Source organism: Amphiprion ocellaris, chromosome 13 (assembly GCF_022539595.1).
Source record: "Amphiprion ocellaris isolate individual 3 ecotype Okinawa chromosome 13, ASM2253959v1, whole genome shotgun sequence".
Classification (NCBI taxonomy): domain Eukaryota; kingdom Metazoa; phylum Chordata; class Actinopteri; family Pomacentridae; genus Amphiprion; species Amphiprion ocellaris.
In genome coordinates, this window is record NC_072778.1 from 15,684,573 (window position 1) to 15,708,199 (window position 23,627).

General features: G+C 38.4%; 1 protein-coding gene and 1 long non-coding RNA gene across 2 annotated transcripts; both read right to left on the minus strand.

Moving 5' to 3' along the window:
* Positions 1-3,601: 3,601 nt before the first annotated feature.
* Positions 3,602-8,651, minus strand: zgc:92907 (ALG13 UDP-N-acetylglucosaminyltransferase subunit). Its single transcript, XM_023270561.3, has 4 exons — positions 8,484-8,651; positions 6,346-6,508; positions 4,644-4,782; positions 3,602-3,878 (listed from the first exon to the last, which is right to left on the minus strand). Exons 1-4 carry the CDS (start codon positions 8,562-8,564, stop codon positions 3,767-3,769), a joined length of 495 nt encoding a protein of 164 aa, XP_023126329.1. The 5' UTR covers positions 8,565-8,651; the 3' UTR covers positions 3,602-3,766.
* Positions 8,652-20,331: 11,680 nt separating this feature from the next.
* Positions 20,332-21,766, minus strand: LOC129350373 (uncharacterized). Its single transcript, XR_008603749.1, has 2 exons — positions 21,009-21,766; positions 20,332-20,508 (listed from the first exon to the last, which is right to left on the minus strand). It is a non-coding gene; the product is annotated as an uncharacterized LOC129350373 (long non-coding RNA).
* Between the last annotated feature and the right edge of the window lie 1,861 nt (positions 21,767-23,627).

Consider the following 23,627-nt stretch of genomic DNA (forward strand, 5'->3'; position numbering starts at 1 on the left):
TTGTAGCATTTTGAGCTGAAAAAAATTAAAAACAGACTGCGGGGACATGTGAGACTTTGATTAATTTGCAGAAAAGAGGTATAGTATAGGACCTTTAAGGCACTGCTGCCTCGACTTTGACTTTTCCAAATCACTAAATTATCTTAAGATAAAATCAGACAAGATACTTGAGTGTGGAAGAAAAATCACTGGAGTCTCCCTCTCTATTAGATTAACATGCACTTGGTACAAACATCATGTGAATCTTGTTGTGCCAGGCCGAGGCAGTTTAAACCAGATAGTTGAACTAAATCAAGGAAAAAAGTCAAACAGGCTGCTTTGTGTCTAAAACGTTCACAATAAATAGGAGTTTCATTCGGGTATTAAACAAAGTCCAGCATTTAAACGGTTGATGGAGATATTGAATTACCAAAGATCCTGGGTATAGGACCAGGCTTGATATTTTTCTGGGAAATTAGCAGCGAATGTCATAAACTGCCAAGGAATTAACCAAGTTATATGTTATTTTGTGAATTTGGTTGGATCCTATTCAGTTGTTTACATCTGATGAGGGTTGTGAGACTGAGCAAATTCTATTACTATCACTTCAGCAAAGTGTTTTTGAGTGCTTTGCCCATAATAAATTCCTTGTGTGGTTCGTACCTTGACCCTTTAGAGCACTTTATGTTTAGGTTGTCAGCTAAAAGTAAACATTTCCTTTACTTTAAGCTGAGGAGGTATAACAGCTGTGCAGCAACCACAGAATCAGAAACTACAACTATTAGTCATCATATAAGGCACTCTTCAAAGATACCCATTTCATGTTGGCCAGCTGCAGCCCATTCTCCTAAAGAAAGGAACTGAAAAGAAACAGAGAAAGCCGTCTTTTCCAGTGAATTTCCTATCACAACGCCCTCTGGTTCCACAGAAATATTTCTTTAAAAAAAAAAAAAAAAAAGTCTTTCCAGTGAACTAAATCTACAGGTTAGTTCTAATCAATTTGATACTTATCAGGCTGACTGAAATGCCACTTGCAGTTGCATCATAACCTAATACTGCTACTGGTTTTGACACTGTGACCAGGTTTTACCTAAAAACATAAAGAGCTGGTTTTGTAACAAATTAAATCTTTGTGCGTCTCTACCTTCTGTATAAGAGTGATCAAAGTTTCCTGTTGTGGATCTAAATACAGCTCAGAGGTTGAGGAGTCAAACTGGACTACGTGCTGCTTTTCACCCATCATTTCCTGTTTAACGAAACCACTTCTAGTGAAAAAAAACTCCACTTTAAAGAAATGAGGAATCAGCAGTTTTGTACCAACATCATCATTTTCTCTAAATTGGACTGTATGACTTTCTTGATTGGAGTTTTGCAAAGACTTTATGCAAGTGACTTTAAAATGGCCACTGCACACCAGCTAACAAAAAAAACAAGAAAATACATCATTCATTTATCATTTAGAAACCCATATCCTTGTTCTAAACATGTATATATATATATACATGGGTCATTCCAGAATTGGAGGACATTTTATATCCCACCCATCAAATTTCAAATAATCCATGTACAAAATACTAAAACATGCAGTTGTTGTGTAAGTGTACTTGTCCTGAGACCAAATCTTAAAAAACTAGAAGTAAAGAATGTTTGAAATTATTTTTTAAAATACCAAATAAGACTGGAATTCACCTTAAAATACCATTTTTCTCTTGTCCCACCCCTCTGGTGACCAAATTGAATCTCAAATAAAACTGTTAAAATGAAATTTAAATCTCCTTTTTTTGGTATTATTTTTTTCATTGATGTCTCTTGTAATTGTTGGAATTGTTTTTTAATCAACATAATATTTAAGTAATAATTATAATGCATGGAACGTGTGTCCCACAGCTACCCTGTTAGCATAACCTTCTTACGTGGTAGAAGAAAACAGAGAATCACATGAAACCCTGGAATTAACACCATCAAACAGTTTTCCTAAAGAATGGGTAGAGCAAAGCAATGTCCTCTCTTCTATTTTTCATATTTTCATAACATTGTCAGCCTTGACTGAATGTCTCACTCTACCTCATGCAACCCTTTTATGCATATTATCAGGGGAAAAAAAATATTTTTACTGTTTTCTATCAGTAAGTTTGTCCTCTTGGTCAGCAGTAACAGCTTCAACTCCTGAGAAAAAGCAAACATTAGCATGGATTAGCAACCTTGTTACTGTGATTAGAGTAGGGTTAGCAAACAACACATAAAACATGGAATAAAAATGGTACCATTGATGTGTAAGCTTAGCTAATCAAGCCTTTGATACTTTATTACCTATCATTGATGAATATGGAGCAGAAAACTGTAAAAGAGAAAGTTTATTTTTCTAAAATTTTGAAGGTAAAATGTCCTTCAATTCTGAATGACCCATATATATGTGGAGGTGTTTCTTATTCAAACTGTATTTTAAATGTGAAATCTAGTTAAAATGTGAAGACCATGAGCTGGCACAGTATCAAAATCTTTCTCTTAAAATGGCTTAGACTTAAAAGCATCTGTTCCTGCCAGTTTTAAACCCGGAGGAAACACCAGCGCTGGGCCTGGAAGGACAAAAGATAATCAAGCCAAAAGGTTACAAATTTAAACATCATCTCACCCTTGTGGCAAATGTTGATACGACTCGCCTCACTGTGATGCAGCAAAATCCTTCAGTGAAATCAGCATAACTTACAACACACCAGGCCTTTGTCAGAGTTTTAAATACGTAGAAACAAGAAGGAAGTGATGAAGCCATTTACATTCAGAAAGCCATGCAGTGTGGGTTTCATTTCATGACACATTCACTGGAATATGAGGTAATCATGTTGACATAAATTTACATGTTTACGCAGCTCCTGGGCTCCAGTGAAATAACAGTCTAGGATTACAGACGCAGAAAGAAACAAATGAGTTAGAGCAGAATCCCAGACCTGCAGGCAGAGTTTAGTCTCATTCACATCTGTCTCCAGACTATGACACATGCAAACATGCACAAATACACAGGAGAATGTGATTAAAGCGTAAATACCTAATGCACACGCCAAGAAATTCAAATAAAAAACAAAAGAAATACGCTGCTAAAAAGTATACCAATTGTAGGGATGAAGAAAATTTTCTTTAAAGATAAACTATTAAAGAACTATTCTTAACATCATGCCACAAATATAATACTAAAAGTGGTACAGCTTTATAAAATGGATGCCGTAAGTTGTTTTGTCTAAAATTAGGAGTTAGCATTAAGCCTGACCTCTCCATGCGTCTGCCAGATTTATAAATGAGCTGCTCATGTCAACACTTCAGCCCAGGCAAAATGTGGAGCTTATTGAAAAATGTAAAAGTTAAAAATGTATCAGCAGCTCAGTCACTTACCCTAAACTGAAGCTTGTGGATTGTTGAGTCTAGCAGGGATTCCAGGTAATAATTGTGGGGTTTTTTTGTCTTTGCTGCACTGAACCAGTGTGGCATTTTGTGTAGGTTTGTCTTCAACTCACTGTGTAATGTGACTCCAGTCCCTTGTCCTGATAAAGTTTTTCTTTCACTTGTATACAACTTTAACAAAAGCAAAAACTGTAATTAATATAGAAATAATTCACAACATACACAGGGATTTGAAATTAGACATATATTATTATTGCATATAAAAATATCAAACACCCAGCAGTGTCAGTTGTGTACTATACAGTCATAATCTATGACAACATTTCTGATATATTTCTGTACAAATCATCACACTTCAGTGTAACAGAAAATAAGCGGAATGCAGAATGAAGTTTCATTTAATACCGAGAGCTTTGTCTAGAAAGTTGGCAAAGTTCTGCGGCTGTCCAGGTAAGAAGGGCCGGAGAACAGAGAGGTCCATGGTCCTCAGTGTCTCTGTCAGAGTGCTGAAAAATGAATCATTAGAAAAAGACTGTGAGTTTAGTTTTGCTACATAATTTCACATGTATGAGGTGCGATCACAACGTTCTGAGAAGGAAGCCAGATTTAAATTTTGCTGCTGCCCCCTTCAAAATAATTAAGAAGTCAAACGGAGCCTAATCTGGCGAGTAGATATGGTTAGGGATTGACGATTGTGTTTGTGTGGACAGAAACTTGTGTGTTCTCAACATACAGTGAGCAGGCCCATGTTGGCACACAGTAAGATTCAGTTTGTTGGGACTAAATGTTGTCCCTCAGACGCCTCAATACATTAAAGTAAAACTCAGCAGTGACGGTTCGACACAAGTCTGTGAATGTTAAACATATTGGTGACAATGCTCTCAAGTTGGCCTGTTCACCTGATGATGCATCTTCTTTGGTCTTGTAGACCAGGGGCTCAGTTCAGCTGAAGACCACTGGTTGGTGTCTAAACTATGGCTAGGACCAGGTTAAAATAACCAATAGTAACCGACATTAAGATCAGATTAGTCTGCCACAGAATTTGATGTTTTCTTTCTACGCAAGTTTGACATGCATGGTGAAATCGTAAGTGGTCAGAGCAAACATCTAGAGAGAGCTGGAAATATGGCAGGAGCACTGGAAGCTGGGCATTTCTGCACGAGACAACTTTGAATGAGATAGTGACAGAAATGAATCCAGGCACAATGTAAGAAAATTGTGATTGCACCTTGTTTAAACTACACCAGCGGTGTGAGGAACACATACTGTACCTGCATGTGCAGTACAACAAGTGGGAGTCGATGTGCAGCTGTTTAGCCAGCTCCAGTTGGTGGTTGTTCATTAGCTTGTCATTGACAACAACCAGCAGAGGCTTGCCTGCACCGAGAGCCTCCAAACAGCTTCCTGCCCCTGAGGAGAAAAACAAAGTCCTCATTCAGGGCTAGAACTAAAGACAGTCTGTTCATTTAACTACAGTATGAAATAATATTTTCATGGAGATTTTATAACAAGTTTAAAAATTGATGATCCATTGTCCACTCTTTATTGTCCACTGAATTAATGAAGGAGAGCAACACCTCAATTAAAAATCTGCTAGCTATCACCTGAAGATCATATCCAGGATTGGAGACGTTGTGAATTGTGTCCTAGCAGTAATTTAAAAACGTGTCCAAGTGTTTACCTGTGCTCTCGTCACAGGTCTCAGACAGCTGAGGCTTTGTTAAGTTAAACCATCTTTTACTGCAGTGTTGCGCTAATTTTTTCTCATCTGTTTAATCTCTTTTGTTCTACTTTAGCTTTATAAAACTAAATCCTAATGTCTGTCTTTTATATTGCCTTGTATGTATTTTATATTTTCTTAATAATATCATATAATTATAATCAGGGTGGAGCTACTAACATGAACAGCAGCTCATTAAGTGTCCCAGGAGGCCTCTTCAGTCGGCCAACATGAATAGTATCAAACCCCAGATGTGGCTCATTTATTGGAAAACAGCTGCAATTAACGTTATTAATTTCACTTTTCCTGCTTTGACTTGTTAAAATGTCTGAAGTGAAAAATTTCTACAGGGATAGGAAAGCATTAGAAGAGGGATCTAATGTAACTTCAAAGTCACAGCTGTGGCTCAAGACTGATTAGTCAATTAACTGATTAGTTGATCAAACAAAATTAATCAATTATTTTGCTAACTTTCAAGTACTTCATCTACACTGGTGGCTCCAGCTGCTTAAATATGATGATTTTCTCTTGTTTTACATGGGTGGCATTCAGAATATTTTGTGGGTTTTGCAACTGTTGGTCAGAAGAAACTGAGGACACCACTTACTCTAATGGGCATTTCTGCTATTTTCTGTCGTCTTACAGAGCAATCCATTAATTTGTAAAATATGGAACAGATTAAATCTCACGCCTGAACTTCAGAAATGTGACTCGTGTACTGAGAACATTCAACCAAAATTGCTTTGTGTAAATACAATTATGTTCTACTAACTGAACATACATAATGTTTTTAATAGCCAGCTCTACGCCCTTATGTTGTATCCATCTACTGCAATCATCATCAGTGTTCTGTTTCTATATTTTTCTTGTACCTTTATTTGCTTTTGCTTTAAAATCTATATAGATCTCTCTGGACATGTCATGAATTTGCTTTCCAAGATGCCTTTAAAAGATATGTCTCTGTGGTAGAAAATTTTTTCATTTACTGCATGTGCCAAAAGTTTGGCTACTACATTAACATCATCATATTTATATATAAAATACCTGTTTTCACCAACACTTTTAATTGCTACTAATCTGCTCTGTTACAAAGAAAAAAAAATAAAACCGACTGTAGTTTGATTTCTGGAACCATGTTTGTTCAATGTGATGGAGGAAAAAGAATGTTAATGTGTGTCGTCTATTTACTCCTGGCAGCCTTAACACTGAGTACATTGTGTTGAGAGGAGTAAAGGACTTTCACATTTACTCACCTGCATGGCTGATGATGAGGTCAGCCTGCTTGATGTCCTCTGCTAGAGAGTTTTTATATCGAAAAGCCTCCAGTCTGATGTGTGGACAGCTGTCGGCATCTGGGAGAAGAGCTCCTCTTCCAACCTGAACAACCAAACAATCATATCCTCGAGCCTTTAAAGCCTGTGTAAGAAAAAATAACTTCATGTAAAACTAGTTGCAGATTCACAGTTTGAATCTAACAAATTACTCTGTAGAAAAGCACAGATTAATACAGTAAAGCTACATAAAATATGTTACTGCCATAGATAACAGATTTGACACAAAAAGACTTAATCAGATGATGTGTTTATGATATCTAAACTTCCACACTGATCACATGGACAAGCAGGTTTGACTCATCTGCAGCGACACAACCTCATTTCTCGAGAACCAGCTTCAAAACATGACACCTGACATACCACTGGTTTGGGTTCGCATTTCCTATTGTGTGACAAGTTTTTTTCCACACAGGTTTTTAGCACACAGACACGACAGTCACAATTTCCCTCTAGTATACTACGTCTCATGTGCATTGTTTAATCCTCGTGATATAAATGAATGAAGCTTTAAGGTTGGAAACATTATCTTACTCCACTGAGTGAAAACATTCAGGCTGTTTCTTGAGTTCTCAGCAGTTAACTGTGTAATACACTGCAGGGTCTTTGTGGCTCAGAATAAGCCTTTGAGGGGTGACTATGCACCATAATAAGCATGATTAGTTTGGGGCACAGCGAAAGCAATGAGTCTTTCTTATCCCTTTGGATGGAAATCTATATATCCTGCTGTTATTTCTACCTATTTAACAAAACAAAAGTATGTATTATGCTTGAGTAAATGAAACTCCAATTAACAAAACTGGTTAAATGAATAATTCTCAATTAGTATTATTTTGGTGTGGGTAATTTTTCTTCAGTGCTGGCAAAAAGATCTTTGGGAAGTACCAAAAATGCATGTATGCAGGAAAAATCTTGAACTGTGAGACGAGAGTGTCCATCAGTAGCACGCAACGACAAAAAAAATCTAGTTTTTCAAGTACAGCCACATGTACAAAATCATCAATCACAGCTGCAACTAGAAACTGAATTTACTGACAAAGTTGTACTGTGTTGTGACCAAACATCTACTATCTAAGTAGTTTATAATGTTTAAAACTCTATTAAAGGCATGTATAGTTAATAGGAAACAGTATTTGTAAAATAACATGGTGATATATGTTTGCAACTAAATATTTTTCTTAAATAATTGAGTGCCATTTTGACTATAGCATCCATTATAACATCCCACAGTCACAGTGTGTTATTTTGACAAATATCCAAAGATAATCAAGAAAAACATCAAATTCACATTTCAAAAAGGAAACCAGAGGACTTGAAGAAATGCATAAAAGAAATATGACTGTCCAATTTGTAGACAGTTAATTTGAATCATTTTGAAGCTCTATCATTAAGCTAGGAGACAACAAATGAACAAAAATCAAAATATATGAGGGCAAACATGCAATTAATCATCATATTGTCAACCATTAGGTAAACAAAGTAATTCTAGGAAGTACTGAAGGCAGATCTAAGACGAAATTAAAGCAAATGAAACGCAGTGATAGGTATCTGAATCACTAGTCTTTTTATTGCAACCTATTGATCTTTTATTGTGATCCATTGTCCTATGTTTTATTGTATGTTTCACTGTTATGTTTTCTTTGTGTACTTTTTGCAGTGTGCTTTTATTGTGACTTATTGTTTTATGTTTCACTGTTATGTCTTTTTTTCTTAGGGACTACGGATGTAAATTAGCATTGTGCTATAATCCGGCATATTTACGCCCATTTCTGAATAAATGGGCGTTCATTAATGTGCACTGTCCCTACCAAATAAAGAAACAAATCTAAATCACTGTTGCAAATACTAAAGTCGTTAATAAAACAAGAGTACATGAATGTAATGTTTATCTATTACAGTAATATAGTTACCATTAAAGATGTATTGTCGGGTTCCATTTAGGTCACATTCTATGTAATAATAATATAATAAAAGGACAGGCTATTCGCATTTTCTAATAATTACGGTATATATACGTTAAGATATTTCTCTTTTGGCTGATTCACATTAACTCGACTCACCTGAGCGGCTTCAGCGGACGTTATAGTTTCAATGAGCTCATCAAAGCTCGTTGTACCGACAGTTACAAACACTTTCTTCATGTCTGCTCACTGAAATTTCTCACATTCACTGTCACATAATCATTTTACTCAAACTCCATCTTCATCCTGCAGCAACAGACCTGACGTCTGCTTCCGTATCTGACGTAATGACGTCACCACAGAGCGTTAGATACGCGTCACGGCGCCACCTGGAGGCTCGGAGGAGTTTGATGCAGAAAGTGGAAAATACTGGAAAAATACCAGTTTACAGCCTCTGTAGAAACAGGGGTAGTTTCCTAAAAGAGGCCAAGAATGACATTTCACATTAAGTGAAACTTTTGCAGTGTTCTGTTTTGTGTTATTGCGACATGTTATCACATATGGTTGAAATATAGGTGGGAATTTCAGGTTTTTGTGTTCAGTTGCTCCTGATTTTGTTGTTCAAACAGCTTCGAATTTCAATGGGCAAAAAGGTCCTGAAACTGTGTTGATTGTCATTTAGAAAAAAATACATTGTCATGGAAAGTGCTTGATATGTCAAGCTAAAATCTAACAGATACAGTTTTAATTATCTAGAATTTATGATTTAAAAAAGTTTCAAGCAGATCAGAGATTGTTAAGTGTCCTAACTCACTTTTGTGAAGATCATTTGTAACGGCAGTCATATTGTTATTTTCCTGGAAAGAGTTTTGGTGCAACGGGCTGCACAGTGGCGTAGTGGTTAGCACTTTCGCCTTGCAGCAAGAAGGTCCCTGGTTTGCGTCCCGGCTTTCCCGGGATCTTTCTGCGTGGAGTTTGCATGTTCTCCCTTTGCATGCGTGGGTTTTCTCCGGGTACTCCGGCTTCCTCCCACAGTCCAAAAATATGCTGAGGTTAATTGATTATTCTAAATTGTCCGTAGGTGTGAATGTGTGAGTGCTTGTTTGTCTTTGTATGTAGCCCTGCGACGGACTGGTGACCTGTCTAGGGTGTCCCCTGCCTTTGCCCGAGTCAGCTGGGATAGGCTCCAGCTCCCCCCGCGACCCTAGTGAGGATTAAGCGGTGTATAGATAATGGATGGATGGATGGAGTTTTGGTGCAACGACTGTTGGTTTAAGTTATATTCATGGTGTCTAAATCCATCTAGTTGCTACAGTTTTAGGGTCCTGGTACAGACCTTGTAGCCCAGTAAAAAAAACAATTTTGTACCCTTTTAAAGGTTGGTTTTTGTCCTGGTGAGTTAAGGGACAAACTTCAGGTTCAGATCTTCTCTCTTTAAGGTTTTTTGAGACTGCGCTCTCACGAGTTTTACAGGATATTTAGTAACACTGAGTCACATTGTAGAGTATCATTGTTACTAAAACACTTAGCTTTAGGGTTTTATTTTGTATTATGTCCTGTTCATGTTAGATGTTCTCTCGTTTTATTTTAATTTTAGCTGTCTGGTTCTTTGGTGTGATGTCGTCTCTCTCTCTAATTCTTTAATCCTCAGATTTATTAGGGTCCGAGCACCACGAAGTGGTGCGAGGAACCTATTGAAACCCTAGGAATTATTAGGGTCCGAGCACCACGAAGTGGTGCGAGGAACCTATTGAAACCCTAGGAATTATTATTATTATTATTATTATTATTATTATTATTATACTTTTTTATTATTATTAGGGTCCGAGCACCACGAAGTGGTGCGAGGAACCTATTGAAACCCTAAGAATTATTATTATTATTATTTTTCTTCGTCCGCCGGGAAATCGGCCTTTTTGACGCCCTAAACATACACGAAAACGCATGAAAATCGCCACACACATCAGAACCGGCGAAAAATTTGATATTTTAGGGAAATGGCACGCGTGCGTGCCAAAATGGCTCAATAGCGCCCCCTAGAAAATTAAGAAAATTCAGCCCCCGGACAGTGTTTGACCTAGACTTCTGAAATTCGGTACACATATGTAACTCATCAAGACGCACAAAAAGCTTCTTGCATCATTACCCATAATGCAACAGGAAGTCGGCCATTTTGAATTATGAGTCATTTTTGGACATTTTTTGATATCTATAAACTCAAACAGCGTAATCCTGAGAGAGCTGAAATTTGGCCAGGATGTACTCCAGTCATGGGTGATCAAAAGTTATCAAAACGCTCCGCAAAAGTCTGAGGACGCGGAAATGGCGAGCCACGGAATGCGGCCATTTTGAAATATGATTCATATTTTGGACAATTTTGTCATTTTTGGACATTTCCAAAAGCTATAAACTCAAACAGCTTAACCCCGACAGAGCTCAAACTTGGCCAGGATGTACTCCCGTCATGGTTGATCAAAAGTTATCAAAACGCTCTGCAAAAGTTTGAGGGCGTGGAAATGGCGAGCCACGGAATGCGGCCATTTTGAAATATGATTCATATTTTGGACAATTTTGTCATTTTTGGACATTTTCAAAAGCTATAACCTCAAACAGCGTAACCACGAGAGAGCTCAAATTTGGTCAGGATGGACACCAGTCATGGTTGATCAAAAGTTATCAAAACGCTCCGCAAAAGTCTGAGGGCGTGGCCATAGTTACCAGCGGAATGCGGCCATTTTGAATGTCTTGCCATGAAACAGGAAGTGCTGTCTAACTAGCCTGTACATGCTCCAGTCTGCTTCAAATTATACATGTGTGATCAGAGTCCAGCCCTAATCACGTCCATAGGTTGATATACACTCACAGTCATAGCGCCACATGGCGGCCATTTTGAATTTCTCGCCATTAAACAGGAAGTGCTGTGTAACCAGCCTGTACATGCTCCAATCTGCCTGAAATTTTACATGCATGATCAGAGTCCGGCCCTAATCACATCTTTGTGCCACTTGGCGGCCATTTTGGATTTCTCGCCATGAAACAGGAAGTGCTGTGTAACCAGCCTGTACATGCCCCAATCTGCCTAAATTTTACGATGCATGATCAGAGTCCGGCCCTAATCACATCTTTGTGCCACTTGGCGGCCATTTTGGATTTCTCGCCATGAAACAGGAAGTGCTGTGTAACCAGCCTGTACATGGCTCCAATCTGCCTGAAATTTTACATGTATGATCAGAGGTCCGGCCCTAATCACATCTTTGCACCACTTGGCGGCCATTTTGGATTTCTCGCCATGAAACAGGAAGTGCTGTGTAAGTAGCCTGTACATGCTCCAATCTGCCTGAAACTTTACTCTCTCAGTTGCAGCGCCTCCTGGTGGATATGCGTGGGCCAGTCGGGCCGCTCGGATGCGAGGACTCGTCCAACGCTGCTTGCAGCTTTTATTGGTTTAGTGGTTGGAAGTCAATAAAACATTAGCGTCAGTCAAATTGAATGCGTCAGTGGATGGAAGTGGTGGTTGCCTTGTGCTGCTCTTCACTTCACTGCAGCTCCATGGCTCCATCTGCTGGACGGACAGAAGTGCAGCAGCTGATGGCAGCTTCTTTGACCTCACGCTGCTGTCAGACCCCAGATTAGGGTTTATTTCAGATATATATAATAGAAAATAGTAATTAAAAAATAAGCTGATGTTGTATTTTTGCAGCAGTGAGTTTTACAGGGTTAAGAGCAACCAGTCAAAGGTTATTACTGAGGATTTTAAACAAAAACATTCAGGCAAACAGTTAACATCATAGGGTGCCTGACATGTTTGTTTTTTTTCCGGGTCGATACAGATTTTTTTTGTAATCAAGGAGATCAATAACCAAGATTTGGAATCACTACACATTTGCAGAAAAAATAAAGTTTTTGAACAGCACATAAAGTTAAGTTAAAATTAAAATAATCACGAGTTGCAGCCTTTGCTTATTTATGTTTTACATGCTGAAGTTGTCCTTCAGTGTTTCACTGATCAGATTGTGCTGTGGGCAGGAACAAGATCAGAGGGAGGCAGCTGCAGCAGACCCAAAGTAGTTTCACATTCATTTATCTGATCAGATTTCAGGGGGCTTTTTTTTTTTTTTTTTTTTTTTTTAAGAAATGGGACCAATAATTGAAAACATGCTAAATATCAGATGGGATCATTGGTGTCACAGGACATCTGCAGACACAGGTCAAAGATTACAAGGAGTTTATTTAACGAATGAAACTAAAACCAACACAGAAAGGATAACTAAACCAAGGTGAAAACAAAAAGGGGAAACCAGACTAATTGTAGGAGAAAGGTTCTGGTTTCAAAGTCTCTGGTCTGGCAGAGAGCGGAAGAATGAAGAACCGGGCCTTCGTGGATTAAGGTGATTGAGAACAGGTGAATCAACCCCCACACCGTGAGAGAGATGGATGGATGGATGGATGGATGGATAGATAGGTAGGGAGGTAGATGGACCATAGATAGATGGATGGATAGGTAGATTCTGCAGTGGGGAAATTTTCAGTGTGGCAGTTGAGCAGATAGGAAAGAAAGTAATAAGAAAAGCAGCACTCAGTGCACAGATTATAAATAGATGCTTTCTCCTTAGAGAAGAAATAGAAATGCTGTAAAAAAAAAAAAACTTGTGAAATTGCACATATTGACTTATTTACATTTTTTTGCAGTTACTTCATGGGTGATCTGAACTACTGGGAGCAGGTTTGATTGAACACAGTCTGACTGCTGCAGGAAGGAAGGACCTCCTTCAAACATTCTTGGGGTGTGAAGCAGTCTGTCCCTCTGAAGGAGCATGCCGGGGTGATGGTCCTGTTTCCTGGCAGGGGGTGGAGATGTCCTCCACGATAGACAACAGCTTTGTCATCATCACTCCTGTCTAACACCGAGCCCAGGGACAGAGCTTGCTTTCTTAACCAGTTTCTTTAGTCTCTTTCCTGTCTGCAGCCGTGATGCTTGGCTGCTCCAGCAGACCACTCCATACAGAGATGGGCTGATACCACCACACAACCATAAAAGGTCCTTCAGAATTGCTCCTTGCACCCCGAAGGACCTCAGTTTCCTGAGCAGGTGAAGGTCTGTTCTGACCTTTCCTTACACCGTGCGTTGGTGGTTCTATCTCTAGACATGTTTGAATGTCTTTATCATAAATGGGTCAAACACATGTTGAGTGTCAGTTCAGCTCTTTGTTCCACACATGTATATGTTCCTATGTGATTGGTGTCTTGCAGTCAGGAGTGGTAAGGAATTTGAAGCTGTCAGAGGCTTTCTGTGGTGAGAGAGGCTGCAGGACAATCAGCTGCTCAACAGGGTGACAGCCTTTGTTCTTTGGCTCCAACCAGAACCAGCAATAAATCAGCATGAGCTGCAGCTTTTATCCACCTCATAGAGTGTATAATAAAGGAAACCAAGAGGTTTTAGTTGATAGCTGTCTCTAGTGAATGACCAGCAGTGTCTTGCTTCAGGTTGTGAGGAGAAGTAAAAAGCTTACAGCAGCTGGTATTCCCAGGTAGTCTCCCATCCAAATACTAACCTAGGCCCCAACCCTGCTTAGCTTTGCAGATCAGATAGAGATTGGGTTTATTCAGTCTCAGAAACAAACCTACAATGTAAGTTCTGTACCTCACATGATTCAAATCTCCACTCACACCTTTTATTTGTCCTTTGATTCTCCAGTACTGGATTGATGCCATCATTTAAGCCAATTTACTACAACACCTTGTAGGAAAATGTGGTGCAGGAGGTAAGTTCTGTGCCTCTCACATGTTGAAGGTCCATGTTCAAAATCCCACTCACACTTTTTTATGTGTCCTTTGGATGCGCCAGTACTAATCTGCCTGAAGCATCATTTAAGCTCAAAGGTAGGCAGACTTCTGTAGGACTGGTGTGTAGAGAGTAAGTTTTTGCCTGGCATGTTGAAGGTCCCCGGTGAAATCCACCTTTAGTACACTTTATTATCTTCACCCCCTATATAGTTTTGTTGTCACCATCATTTACGAAAACTAACAGTTACACCCAGTAGGAAGGATGTAGCGCAAGTGGTAATGTTAACTATGCCTCTCAGCCAGGAGGTTTTTGGTATCGAATCCAGCCCATGGGCTCTTTTGACACTTTTTAGATAAGGATAAAGATAGATAAAGTGTCTTTATTTCTCCCCACTGCAGGGGAAATTTACATTGTTACAGCAGCTTTATTTACAATATATACATACTTTGGCTGTATGACAACCTCTTTCAACCATCATTACAACAAAGTCCACGAAGGACCTTGTGTGAAAGATAGCTCACACGTAGGTTGTGTGTCTGTCATGTGGAGGGTCATGGTTCGAATCCCCACTGGGAACCTTGCGGAGGATGATAGCGGAGTGGAAAGGTTGTGGTCTGTGGTGTGGAGTGTCAGTGGATTGGAGTTGAAGGGTGGTTCCTGGCAAAACCAAGAAGTTGCCTGAAAAAGGTAAAGAGCGTAAAGAGCGTAAAGAGCGTAAAGAGCGTAAAGAGCGTAAAGAGCGTAAAGAGCGTAAAGAGCGTAAAGAGCGTAAAGAGCGTAAAGAGCGTAAAGAGCGTAAAGAGCGTAAAGAGCGTAAAGAGCGTAAAGAGCGTAAAGAGCGTAAAGAGCGTAAAGAGCGTAAAGAGCGTAAAGAGCGTAAAGAGCGTAAAGAGCGTAAAGAGCGTAAAGAGCGTAAAGAGCGTAAAGAGCGTAAAGAGCGTAAAGAGCGTAAAGAGCGTAAAGAGCGTAAAGAGCGTAAAGAGCGTAAAGAGCGTAAAGAGCGTAAAGAGCAGAAGATTTTTGGCGAATTTTGCCCAAATGTGAAAAAAAAGCTTGAGCAGAGTGGGGGATTGAACCTGCACTCTCCAGGTTCCAAACCGCCATCACTACCTCTGGACTACTGGTCCTACATACCCAAATACAGGCTTTTCTTCTATTTGTCAAGGCGGTGACATCAACACTGAAAGAAAAAAAAACAATCCACAAAATCAAAAAAAGAACATAATCTACCTACAACTTTTAAAGAACACGCTAAAAAACACAATACTAAAAAGTCACACTCTTCTCCTCATCACTCATTTTTACATTTTAACACAATTTCAAAGCCACACAAATCACATTCTTCATGTCAAATCACTTCTCTTCACTACAAATGGGCGAGAACAGCAAACAAATAAAATACAACTTATGGCTTAAATATCTTCAAAATCTCTTTGCTATTCCTCTACATTCAAATTCCTCAACACCACTCAACAATCACCTGCAGGATCTCTTACTTCTTTCTTAGCTCTGACAAAACATCTTCAAGACTCTGAGAAGACAACTCATTTTCAACACATTTGCTGCTTCGTCTAAGTGTCCACACACATCTCCAGTCATCCACAGGCCTCACCACTGATCAGCTGCACAAACTTACATGTTAAACTTCTCCAAAGATAAAATACAAGCCCTTCTGTCTGATCACAACTTTTACTGGTGGCTCATATTTCAAGTTCATTTCCTTGCAAAGTCTTTATTTTGGATTAAAGTGGGATCTGTGACCAGGCAGATCACTTGTTTATTCTTAGCATTTGGATTTCACTGACATTCCTGTCATGTAGAAAAATAGAAATATCTTTGCATTGATTCAGCTAAACTAACTGCAGACACTGAGAGGCGTAAAGTTCAACAAATGCTGTTTTTATTTACTTCACTGGTGACATCAGTAGATGCTTGCAGTGAAACCACCACTGCAAATATTTATGCATTAAAGTATCGCAACTGAAAACTCCCTACAAACGTCCACTTCTAACACCACAAACATTGTCCAGAGGAAATGATATTAGCTGAACATAAAAACATACACATATGTAACTCATCAAGACACACAAAAATGTAATTGACACCCATGACCAAAATCCAACAGGAAGTCAGCCATTTTGAATTATATGTCATATGTTTTGACGATTTTGGGTCATTTTTAGACATTTTCAAAAGCTATAAACTCAAACAGGGTAACACCGAGAGAGATGAAATTCGGCCAGGATGTACTACACACATGGGTGATCAAAAGTTATCAAAATGCTCCGCAAAAGTCTGAGGGCGTGGCCATGGCGGCCTCCTGAACTTTGATGCTTTGCCATGAAACATCAACTGCTGTGTAACCGCCCTAAACATGCTCCAATCTGCCTCAAACTTTACATGTATGATCAGAGTCCCGCCCTGATGACATTCACATGCTGAAATACAGCCACAGTCATAGCGCCACCTGGTGGATAGAAGGAAAAGCTCTATAACTAGCCTGTACATGGTCCGATCTGCCTGAAATGTTATATGTGTCATCAGAGTGCGGACGTGATCACATCCATAGGCCGACATGCACTCTCGGTCGCAGCGCCACCTGGTGGACGTGCGTGGATTCGACGACCAGCATGGATGCGAGGACCCGTCCAACGCTGCTTGCAGCTTTATTTTTACTTTTAATTTTAACCCTCAGTCTTATTCTTTAATTTGCAAACTGCCTAGTTCTCTTTTTTGATTTGCACACTAATCTAGCTAATTATTCAGTTAATTTATTGTCATTTTTACTAGGGATGTCTGATATTGGCTTTTTTTGCCAATAACCGATATGCCAATATTGTCCAACTTGATAACTCAAGCCGATATTATCAGACATCCCTAATTTTTTCTATTTATTTGAACTGAACTGTCAAAGCGCTTTGTGAACGCTGTTATTAATATTATTGCTAATGAGACCTGAGGTCTTCCTTTTCTGTCAAGTCAAACATCTGTTGTAAACTTTATAGCAATGAAACACAACTGTGTAATATTATAATGAAGGCAGGACTGGCAGCTGGAAGCACGTCTGGATACCTATGAGGAGAAGAATGCAGCTGTTCAGTTACTTCACTGTGTGGTGCTCCAGTTAGCTGTAAATCGGTTTGGGAATAAACACAGAAATGTAATTTTAGTAAAGGTGGTCCATTGTTGTCTGTGGTTAAAGTTTACTGAGCGTTGAAGGTGGTCAACAGAATGCAAATGGAACTAGAGGGATGGAGGGTCAGACAGGATTCATAAAGGCAGAATAAAAAGCTTAAAATCATAAGAAGACAACACAGAAGTGCATCCATATTATGAACACATTTTAGTGTGAGCATTTCCTGCTGTGCTGGAAGCTCTCACAGAGCTAAAACAAAGCTGCTGTATTGACTCAGAGACCTTCAGCGTTGCCAGGTCATGACTAATGCATATGAAGTCCAGTTCTGAGGCTGAGGAGGAAGAACATAAACTGTTCACATCCTGTCCACTCCTTCTTTCTGACACCTGTCTGCTATGAACGAGACACAGCTTGTGTCGCCCTTATTCTGAACTCAGGCCCTTCAGCATCACCGACTGAGAGTGTTTTCTCCTTTTAAGAGCTGCTGTCCTTTCACTTTATGCTCAGTAAGCTCTCTTGTGGTTTAAGTGTGGGCGGTGGGTGATGTAAAGACCTCCTGTACCTGGAGGATGCAGGTGTACAAACCTGCTGACGGAGCTCCGCAGAGGAATCAGGGCACAACTTTGTACTTGACACAGACATCTGGGCTCCGTGGACTCGCTGCCACTGCTGGAAGATTTCCTCTTCATACGGTGACATGAATCCAGATGAAGAAGACCAGGAGATGTTCAGGTTTCCACATTCTCAGCACATGAAGACGTCTCAGCTACATATAGTCAGCATGTCAGTGACCTTTTACAGGAAGCCATTCTGTCTTTCCTAAAGATCTAGATCCAGAGTGTTTTACCTGTAATCCCACATCAGCACTTTTAATGCGTTCACCTGCTTTATTGTGTTTGTTCTGGGTTCATGCTTCTGTGCTGCTCTGCTGCTGTTGACCTCCTGCAGAAAACTAAAGCTCCGAAAGCAATGCAACACATTGTGAGAGTGAAGTTATAATAAGCTCTAGCTTTACACATGATCACTGATGATGTATATAAAAAAACACCTATTAATCACAGAAGCCATGCCGCTGCATAACGAGCACTCTCACTTTTATTCCATTAAGTACAATAAATGCTAATACTCTGTTCCTGTTCGTGTTACTTCTGTACATTGTAAAAAAAAAAAAAAGAACTAAAAAAAACACAGCAATGTTTAAAAAAAAATACAAAAGTAAGAAAAGAGCAGATTTCTGTAAAATTAGGATTTTTAGCTGATTAAATGCAGAAAATTGTGTGAATTTTCAGTCACATAATGCAAAAGAAATAATTGTAATTTGTAAAAATGAAGCTATTAGATGTGGACATTATTTAGTTAAACCAGGAAAATCTCTAAAATAACAATCTAAAGAATTTTTTGGCTATTTTTCGATTTCGAACAGCAAATGTCTGTAAAATAACTATATTCTTGCTGATATAAATATCAGTGAAAATAATGTGATTTTACAGTACAGATACAGGTTTTTTATATGGGTATCAGTTACAATTTTGGTCAGTTTTTTCATATTTACAACTTTTTTCTGTGATTTTACAAGTTATCAGTAATTTTACAAAGCAGGAACAATCTGTGAAATAACTGTAAACTTTTCAAGAAAAGCAACTGAAACCTTAATTTAAAAAAATAAATTTACAGTGTAAAATCTGCAAAATAAAAGCAAATTGTTAAAAAAAAATTTATAGTGGAAATGTAGGATCTTTGCCGGTACTTTTATATTTCTGTGATGATAATTTTTACTCAGCTAAAGTAGTTAAAACCTTCCTATACAAACATACTTTCACTTCTAAAACAACTTTAGTCCTGGTAAAACTTATTTTAACCTACAAATTACCAAAACTATGCTTATTTATAGATGACCACAAATGTCCTTATTTTTGAAAGTATTTTTTTCAATGAAGATACCATTAAATTAATCAGAAATACAGTCTAGACATTGTTTTTGTGATAAATGACTATTCTAGCTGGAAATGGCTGATTTTTAATGGAATATCTCCATAGGGGGACAAAGGAACATTTCCAGCAACCATCACTCCTGTGTTCTAATGCTACATTGTGTTAGCTAATGGTGTTGAAAAGCTAATTGATGATTAGAAAACCTTTGTGCAGTTATGATAGCACATGAATAAAAGTGTGAGTTTTCATGGAAAACATCTGTAGTGATACCTGACTGGACTACAAAACAGGAAATAACTGAAGATTTTACACCTGGATTCATGTATAAATGAAACTGGTTTCCTAAAAATCTATTGTCCAATCACATGTCAACTAATGGCATGCATTTTAACTACTTTGATGAAGCTGAAGACACATTTTCATGCCATTGTGAGAACAAAGAAGGCCCAAATCATGTCAGACGACAACACAAATGATTCCCTTTCTTCATGATACTGCAGGCAGCTGTAATGATTTTTGCCTTGTTGTGGTTCAGACTAACCCAGCAGGAACCGGGACGAGACATTCTAAGGGAGCTTGTGTTGGTGGAGGATCTGACTGCTGCTTCAGAGACGTCACACAGCAGCAGCTGGCAGCTTTCTGAAGGATGCAGAGCCTCGCCGAGCAGCTCCACCTGACGTGGAAGAGGCAGCTCTGTGGGAAACTGCAGCAGCATCATGAGCGAGAAATGCAAGAAAAAAAAAACTTCAACTCTGCTGCCAGACCGGTGCATGAAAAAACACACTGCAACGAGGAAGTGGAAAGTGTGGCCTGTTTGTGACAGCTGGTATTTTTAGACAATGGAACATTTTAACTCTTAGTTTTCTCTTTAAGTCATCAAATGAAGCTGTACATGTCAGATTTAATGTAAAAGGCACATTCTGACCTAATGTACGTGCACTCTAAGAAATCTCCCTGTAAATTTACAGTAAAGAGCTGGCAGTAAAAGTTGCCAGCAGCGCACTATTTTACAGTAATCCTACCATATTCTACAACAACAGTTTATTACTGTAAAAAATATTACAGTATTATGCTGTTTAGAGAGCTATTTCCTGGGGCTTTCAAAATGAAAGCCCCAGGAAATAGCATAGCATAGAAATGGCTCAGACAAGAGATGACTTTTCAACATTAAGCTTTTATTAAAGCCAACTCTGTATCAAACATAGTTCAAGAACTGACCTATTTAACCCATTAAATTTTAGTAACATACAATCATTTCCTCATGCTGAACAGGTTCTCATTCTGCATGTTCTAGTTCAGGTACACTGAGTTTGGTTTCCATTTTTCCGGAACTGTAACAAAAGATACACACACACACACACACACACACACACACACACACACACACACACACACACACACACACACACACACACACACATATATATCAATTAAATTATTTAACTACTGCATTGAACACATTCAGCAGCTAACACATTTCAAGTAATTCAAGTCTTGTAAAATAAAATCTATAAAAACAATTAATGATGTTTAACAGGTTGTCAACAATCTGTTTAAAAATTGCATATCACATTTCAGGTACCCTGCCTTCAGAATCAGTCTTTCATAACTCTTGATCATGTTCAATAAACACCTAGTCATGGAACAAACCTGGAACTGAAGTATTTTATACTGAACCCAACACAATACTGAGACTTGTTACCTTAAAATGACATGAACATCTGTTTGCTGACTGGTATTTGCTTTGTGAAAGTGAGGTGCTGTGGGTTTACATGAAGTCCCACTCAGAGTCCATCAGTCTTTTTATAAAGGAGGCTACATGGGGACTTACAGTAGGTGCCTTTTTCTGGAACAGCTTCCCAGACCTCTCGAACATCACCTTCTCCTGACTGGCCTTTGTTCCCCTCTCAGGGTTGAATACCAAGAAAGCGTCTACAATGAAATGAAAAAGAAAGAGTATATTAGGTGTGGCAGGCAAAGATCCCTTAAACTTAATGTGGAACTCTGTCACATTAATCAAAAAACATACAAACAAAAACAGGAAACAAATTATTAAGCAAAACAGAGGGTTCCACTTAAAACAGCTATTTAGTTCAATACACATTTAAATCTAATTTTTGCAGCCGTTTGCATGACACCCAAATTTACCTTTCCTAAGTGGAGAGAAAAGCAACATGACACATCCTACAGACCTTTTTTAAAACTTGGCATTACCTAAATGCTCAAATGCAGACAAGTACATGTGGAGATGTGATAACAGATCAGTGGAGCATCACATTGTATAGTTGATCAAAAATTACATGAAAGACAGAGATAGCTAACCTAACCTAGCTGGATCTGGTGGCTTAGAAATTCATTTTCCTGGTCTGGTTTAAAAGAGAGAGCCAAAGTTGTGTCCACTCTGCAGCCAAAGGGGAGCATGCTAGCTGCTAGCTAGCTAGCTGCTAGCTAACAGTGTGGGAAACGTTAGCATTCATGCTAGCGACTCGTGGCTAACACCAAACAGTAACTAACTGGCTATGTTTATGTTACTGTCAAAGAATAAAACATAAAATAGACTGACAGAATTAAAAGTAAGGCTGACTTTTTCCAAAAACCACAGTTACCTTGTTCAGTGAACCGGAGCAGGATGGATCAGCTACAGATGGTCCCTGCAGGTCTGAGCCGGCCGAAAATTGTCGTCCTCAGTTCTTCCTTTTCTCCCAATTCTTCCCTCAGTAATGAGTAAAATCACTGATACATACTATTTTAAACCTACTTCGTCACTTCTTTGTGTTGACCGTTTGCTAAATGCGGTGATGTGCAGGAAAACTTGCTGAGACGAGTAACGGTGGGGCTGCACCAATAGTCACACTCAAAACAACCCAAACCAGAAAAATACTGTAATCTGCTGTAAGATTGTACGGTAGTTTGCTGTTAATATTTTGTTCTTTAAAAACACATACATTTGCAGTATTCAGCTGTATTTACAAAGAACAGTATATTACTGTACAAAATATGCTGTATTTTTACAGCAATTTGTTACAGTGTGTATAAATATTAGTATAATAAAACAGTAGTGCGTAATTTAGAAACTTTACAATGGATTACATTTTTAAATTAAATGTAAAATAAATACCACATGTATCCACTGAAGGAGTTATTGGCTGCTGTGATTTGATCACTTCAGCAGTGTGAATCAACCCTATCAGGTTTCTATATGTAAACAATTATCAACATGCAGTGAAACGAAGAGAGGATCTCACACCAAAACAACACCATCTTCTAACTCTGACTGCTGAGACCTCTTAATATCTTTGCACAAAAACCACACAGTGAATTATGTTCAGGTCTCTTTGTGGCAAGAAGAGGAATTATTACAGGACTCAGAAACTCTCTCTCTCTCTCTCTCTACATATATATATGAACACCTGAGTCCATAAGTGGAAACAGGTGCATTTCTTCTGCCCTACACTTTGCTTTTACCCTGAAAAATTCTCTCCAGTCATTGATTTAAACTCTAAAAATTCATCTGTGTGTTTTCCATAAAAATATTTCCCTCCTGACTCAAAACAGCTTAGACATAACTCTACACTGGTCTGTGTTTTCTCTAGATTGTGCGGATCTATGAAGGCCTGTCCTCTCTCACTGCAGCCCAGCACACCAGCTCACCTATGGCCACACATTACACTAACCCTATAAGACCCAAATATAGAAAAAAAATGAGCAAAAAAACAAAACAAAAAATATAAATAATATATAAACCCAAATATAGAAGAAAATGAACAAAAAGATAAATAAACCATATATCTATGTGTGTGTATATATATATATATATATATATATATTTTTTTTTTTTTTTAAATTATGCATTTCTGCAACAGTGGGTTTTACAGGGTTAATGATTTGTCTTCTAGCACATAAAAACCACCATAGACACATTAGAAAAGCCTGCTTTTACTACTTTCACTAAAAATTTGTTAATCTGGATCACCTTATGATTTTTCAGCATGCTGACTGAAGTTTAGTTCACCCAAACGATCCGCACACAGGCTGATTCTTTGTCACCTTCGGGGGACATTAACACGTCATGTAAATATTATTCTAAGATTTAAAATAAAATAATGAACTGTCCCGTAAATTAAAACCAATGTTTACATCTTTCATAGCAGCATGATTAGTTAGAATATAGGACCCAAACTAAGGATCGTTCTTATTGTTTTTGATTAATTGATTGGTTTATTGGGATATAAAATATAAATGGTGAAAAATGTCGATAATTGTCTCCCAAAGGCCAAGATGATGTCCTTAGATGTCTTGTTTTGTCCACAAGATACTCAGGTTTCTGTCATAGAGGAGTAAATGAAACCTGAAAATATTCACATTTAAAAAACAGATTCGGAAAATTAAGATTTGTTTCTACTCGAATTTCCTCAAATAGACTATCCAAACATTTGTTGATTAATTTAAA

What these genes read in the sequence shown, in the direction of transcription:
- zgc:92907 (XM_023270561.3), bottom strand. Translation starts at nt 8,564, where the DNA reads ATGAAGAAAGTGTTTGTAACTGTCGGTACAACGAGCTTTGATGAGCTC. An exon ending in CGTCCGCTGAAGCCGCTCAG is followed by an intron (nt 6,509 to 8,483) that starts GTGAGTCGAGTT and finishes TTTCTTACACAG; the next exon opens with GCTTTAAAGGCTCGAGGATA. An exon ending in CCTCATCATCAGCCATGCAG is followed by an intron (nt 4,783 to 6,345) that starts GTGAGTAAATGT and finishes TTTTCTCCTCAG; the next exon opens with GGGCAGGAAGCTGTTTGGAG.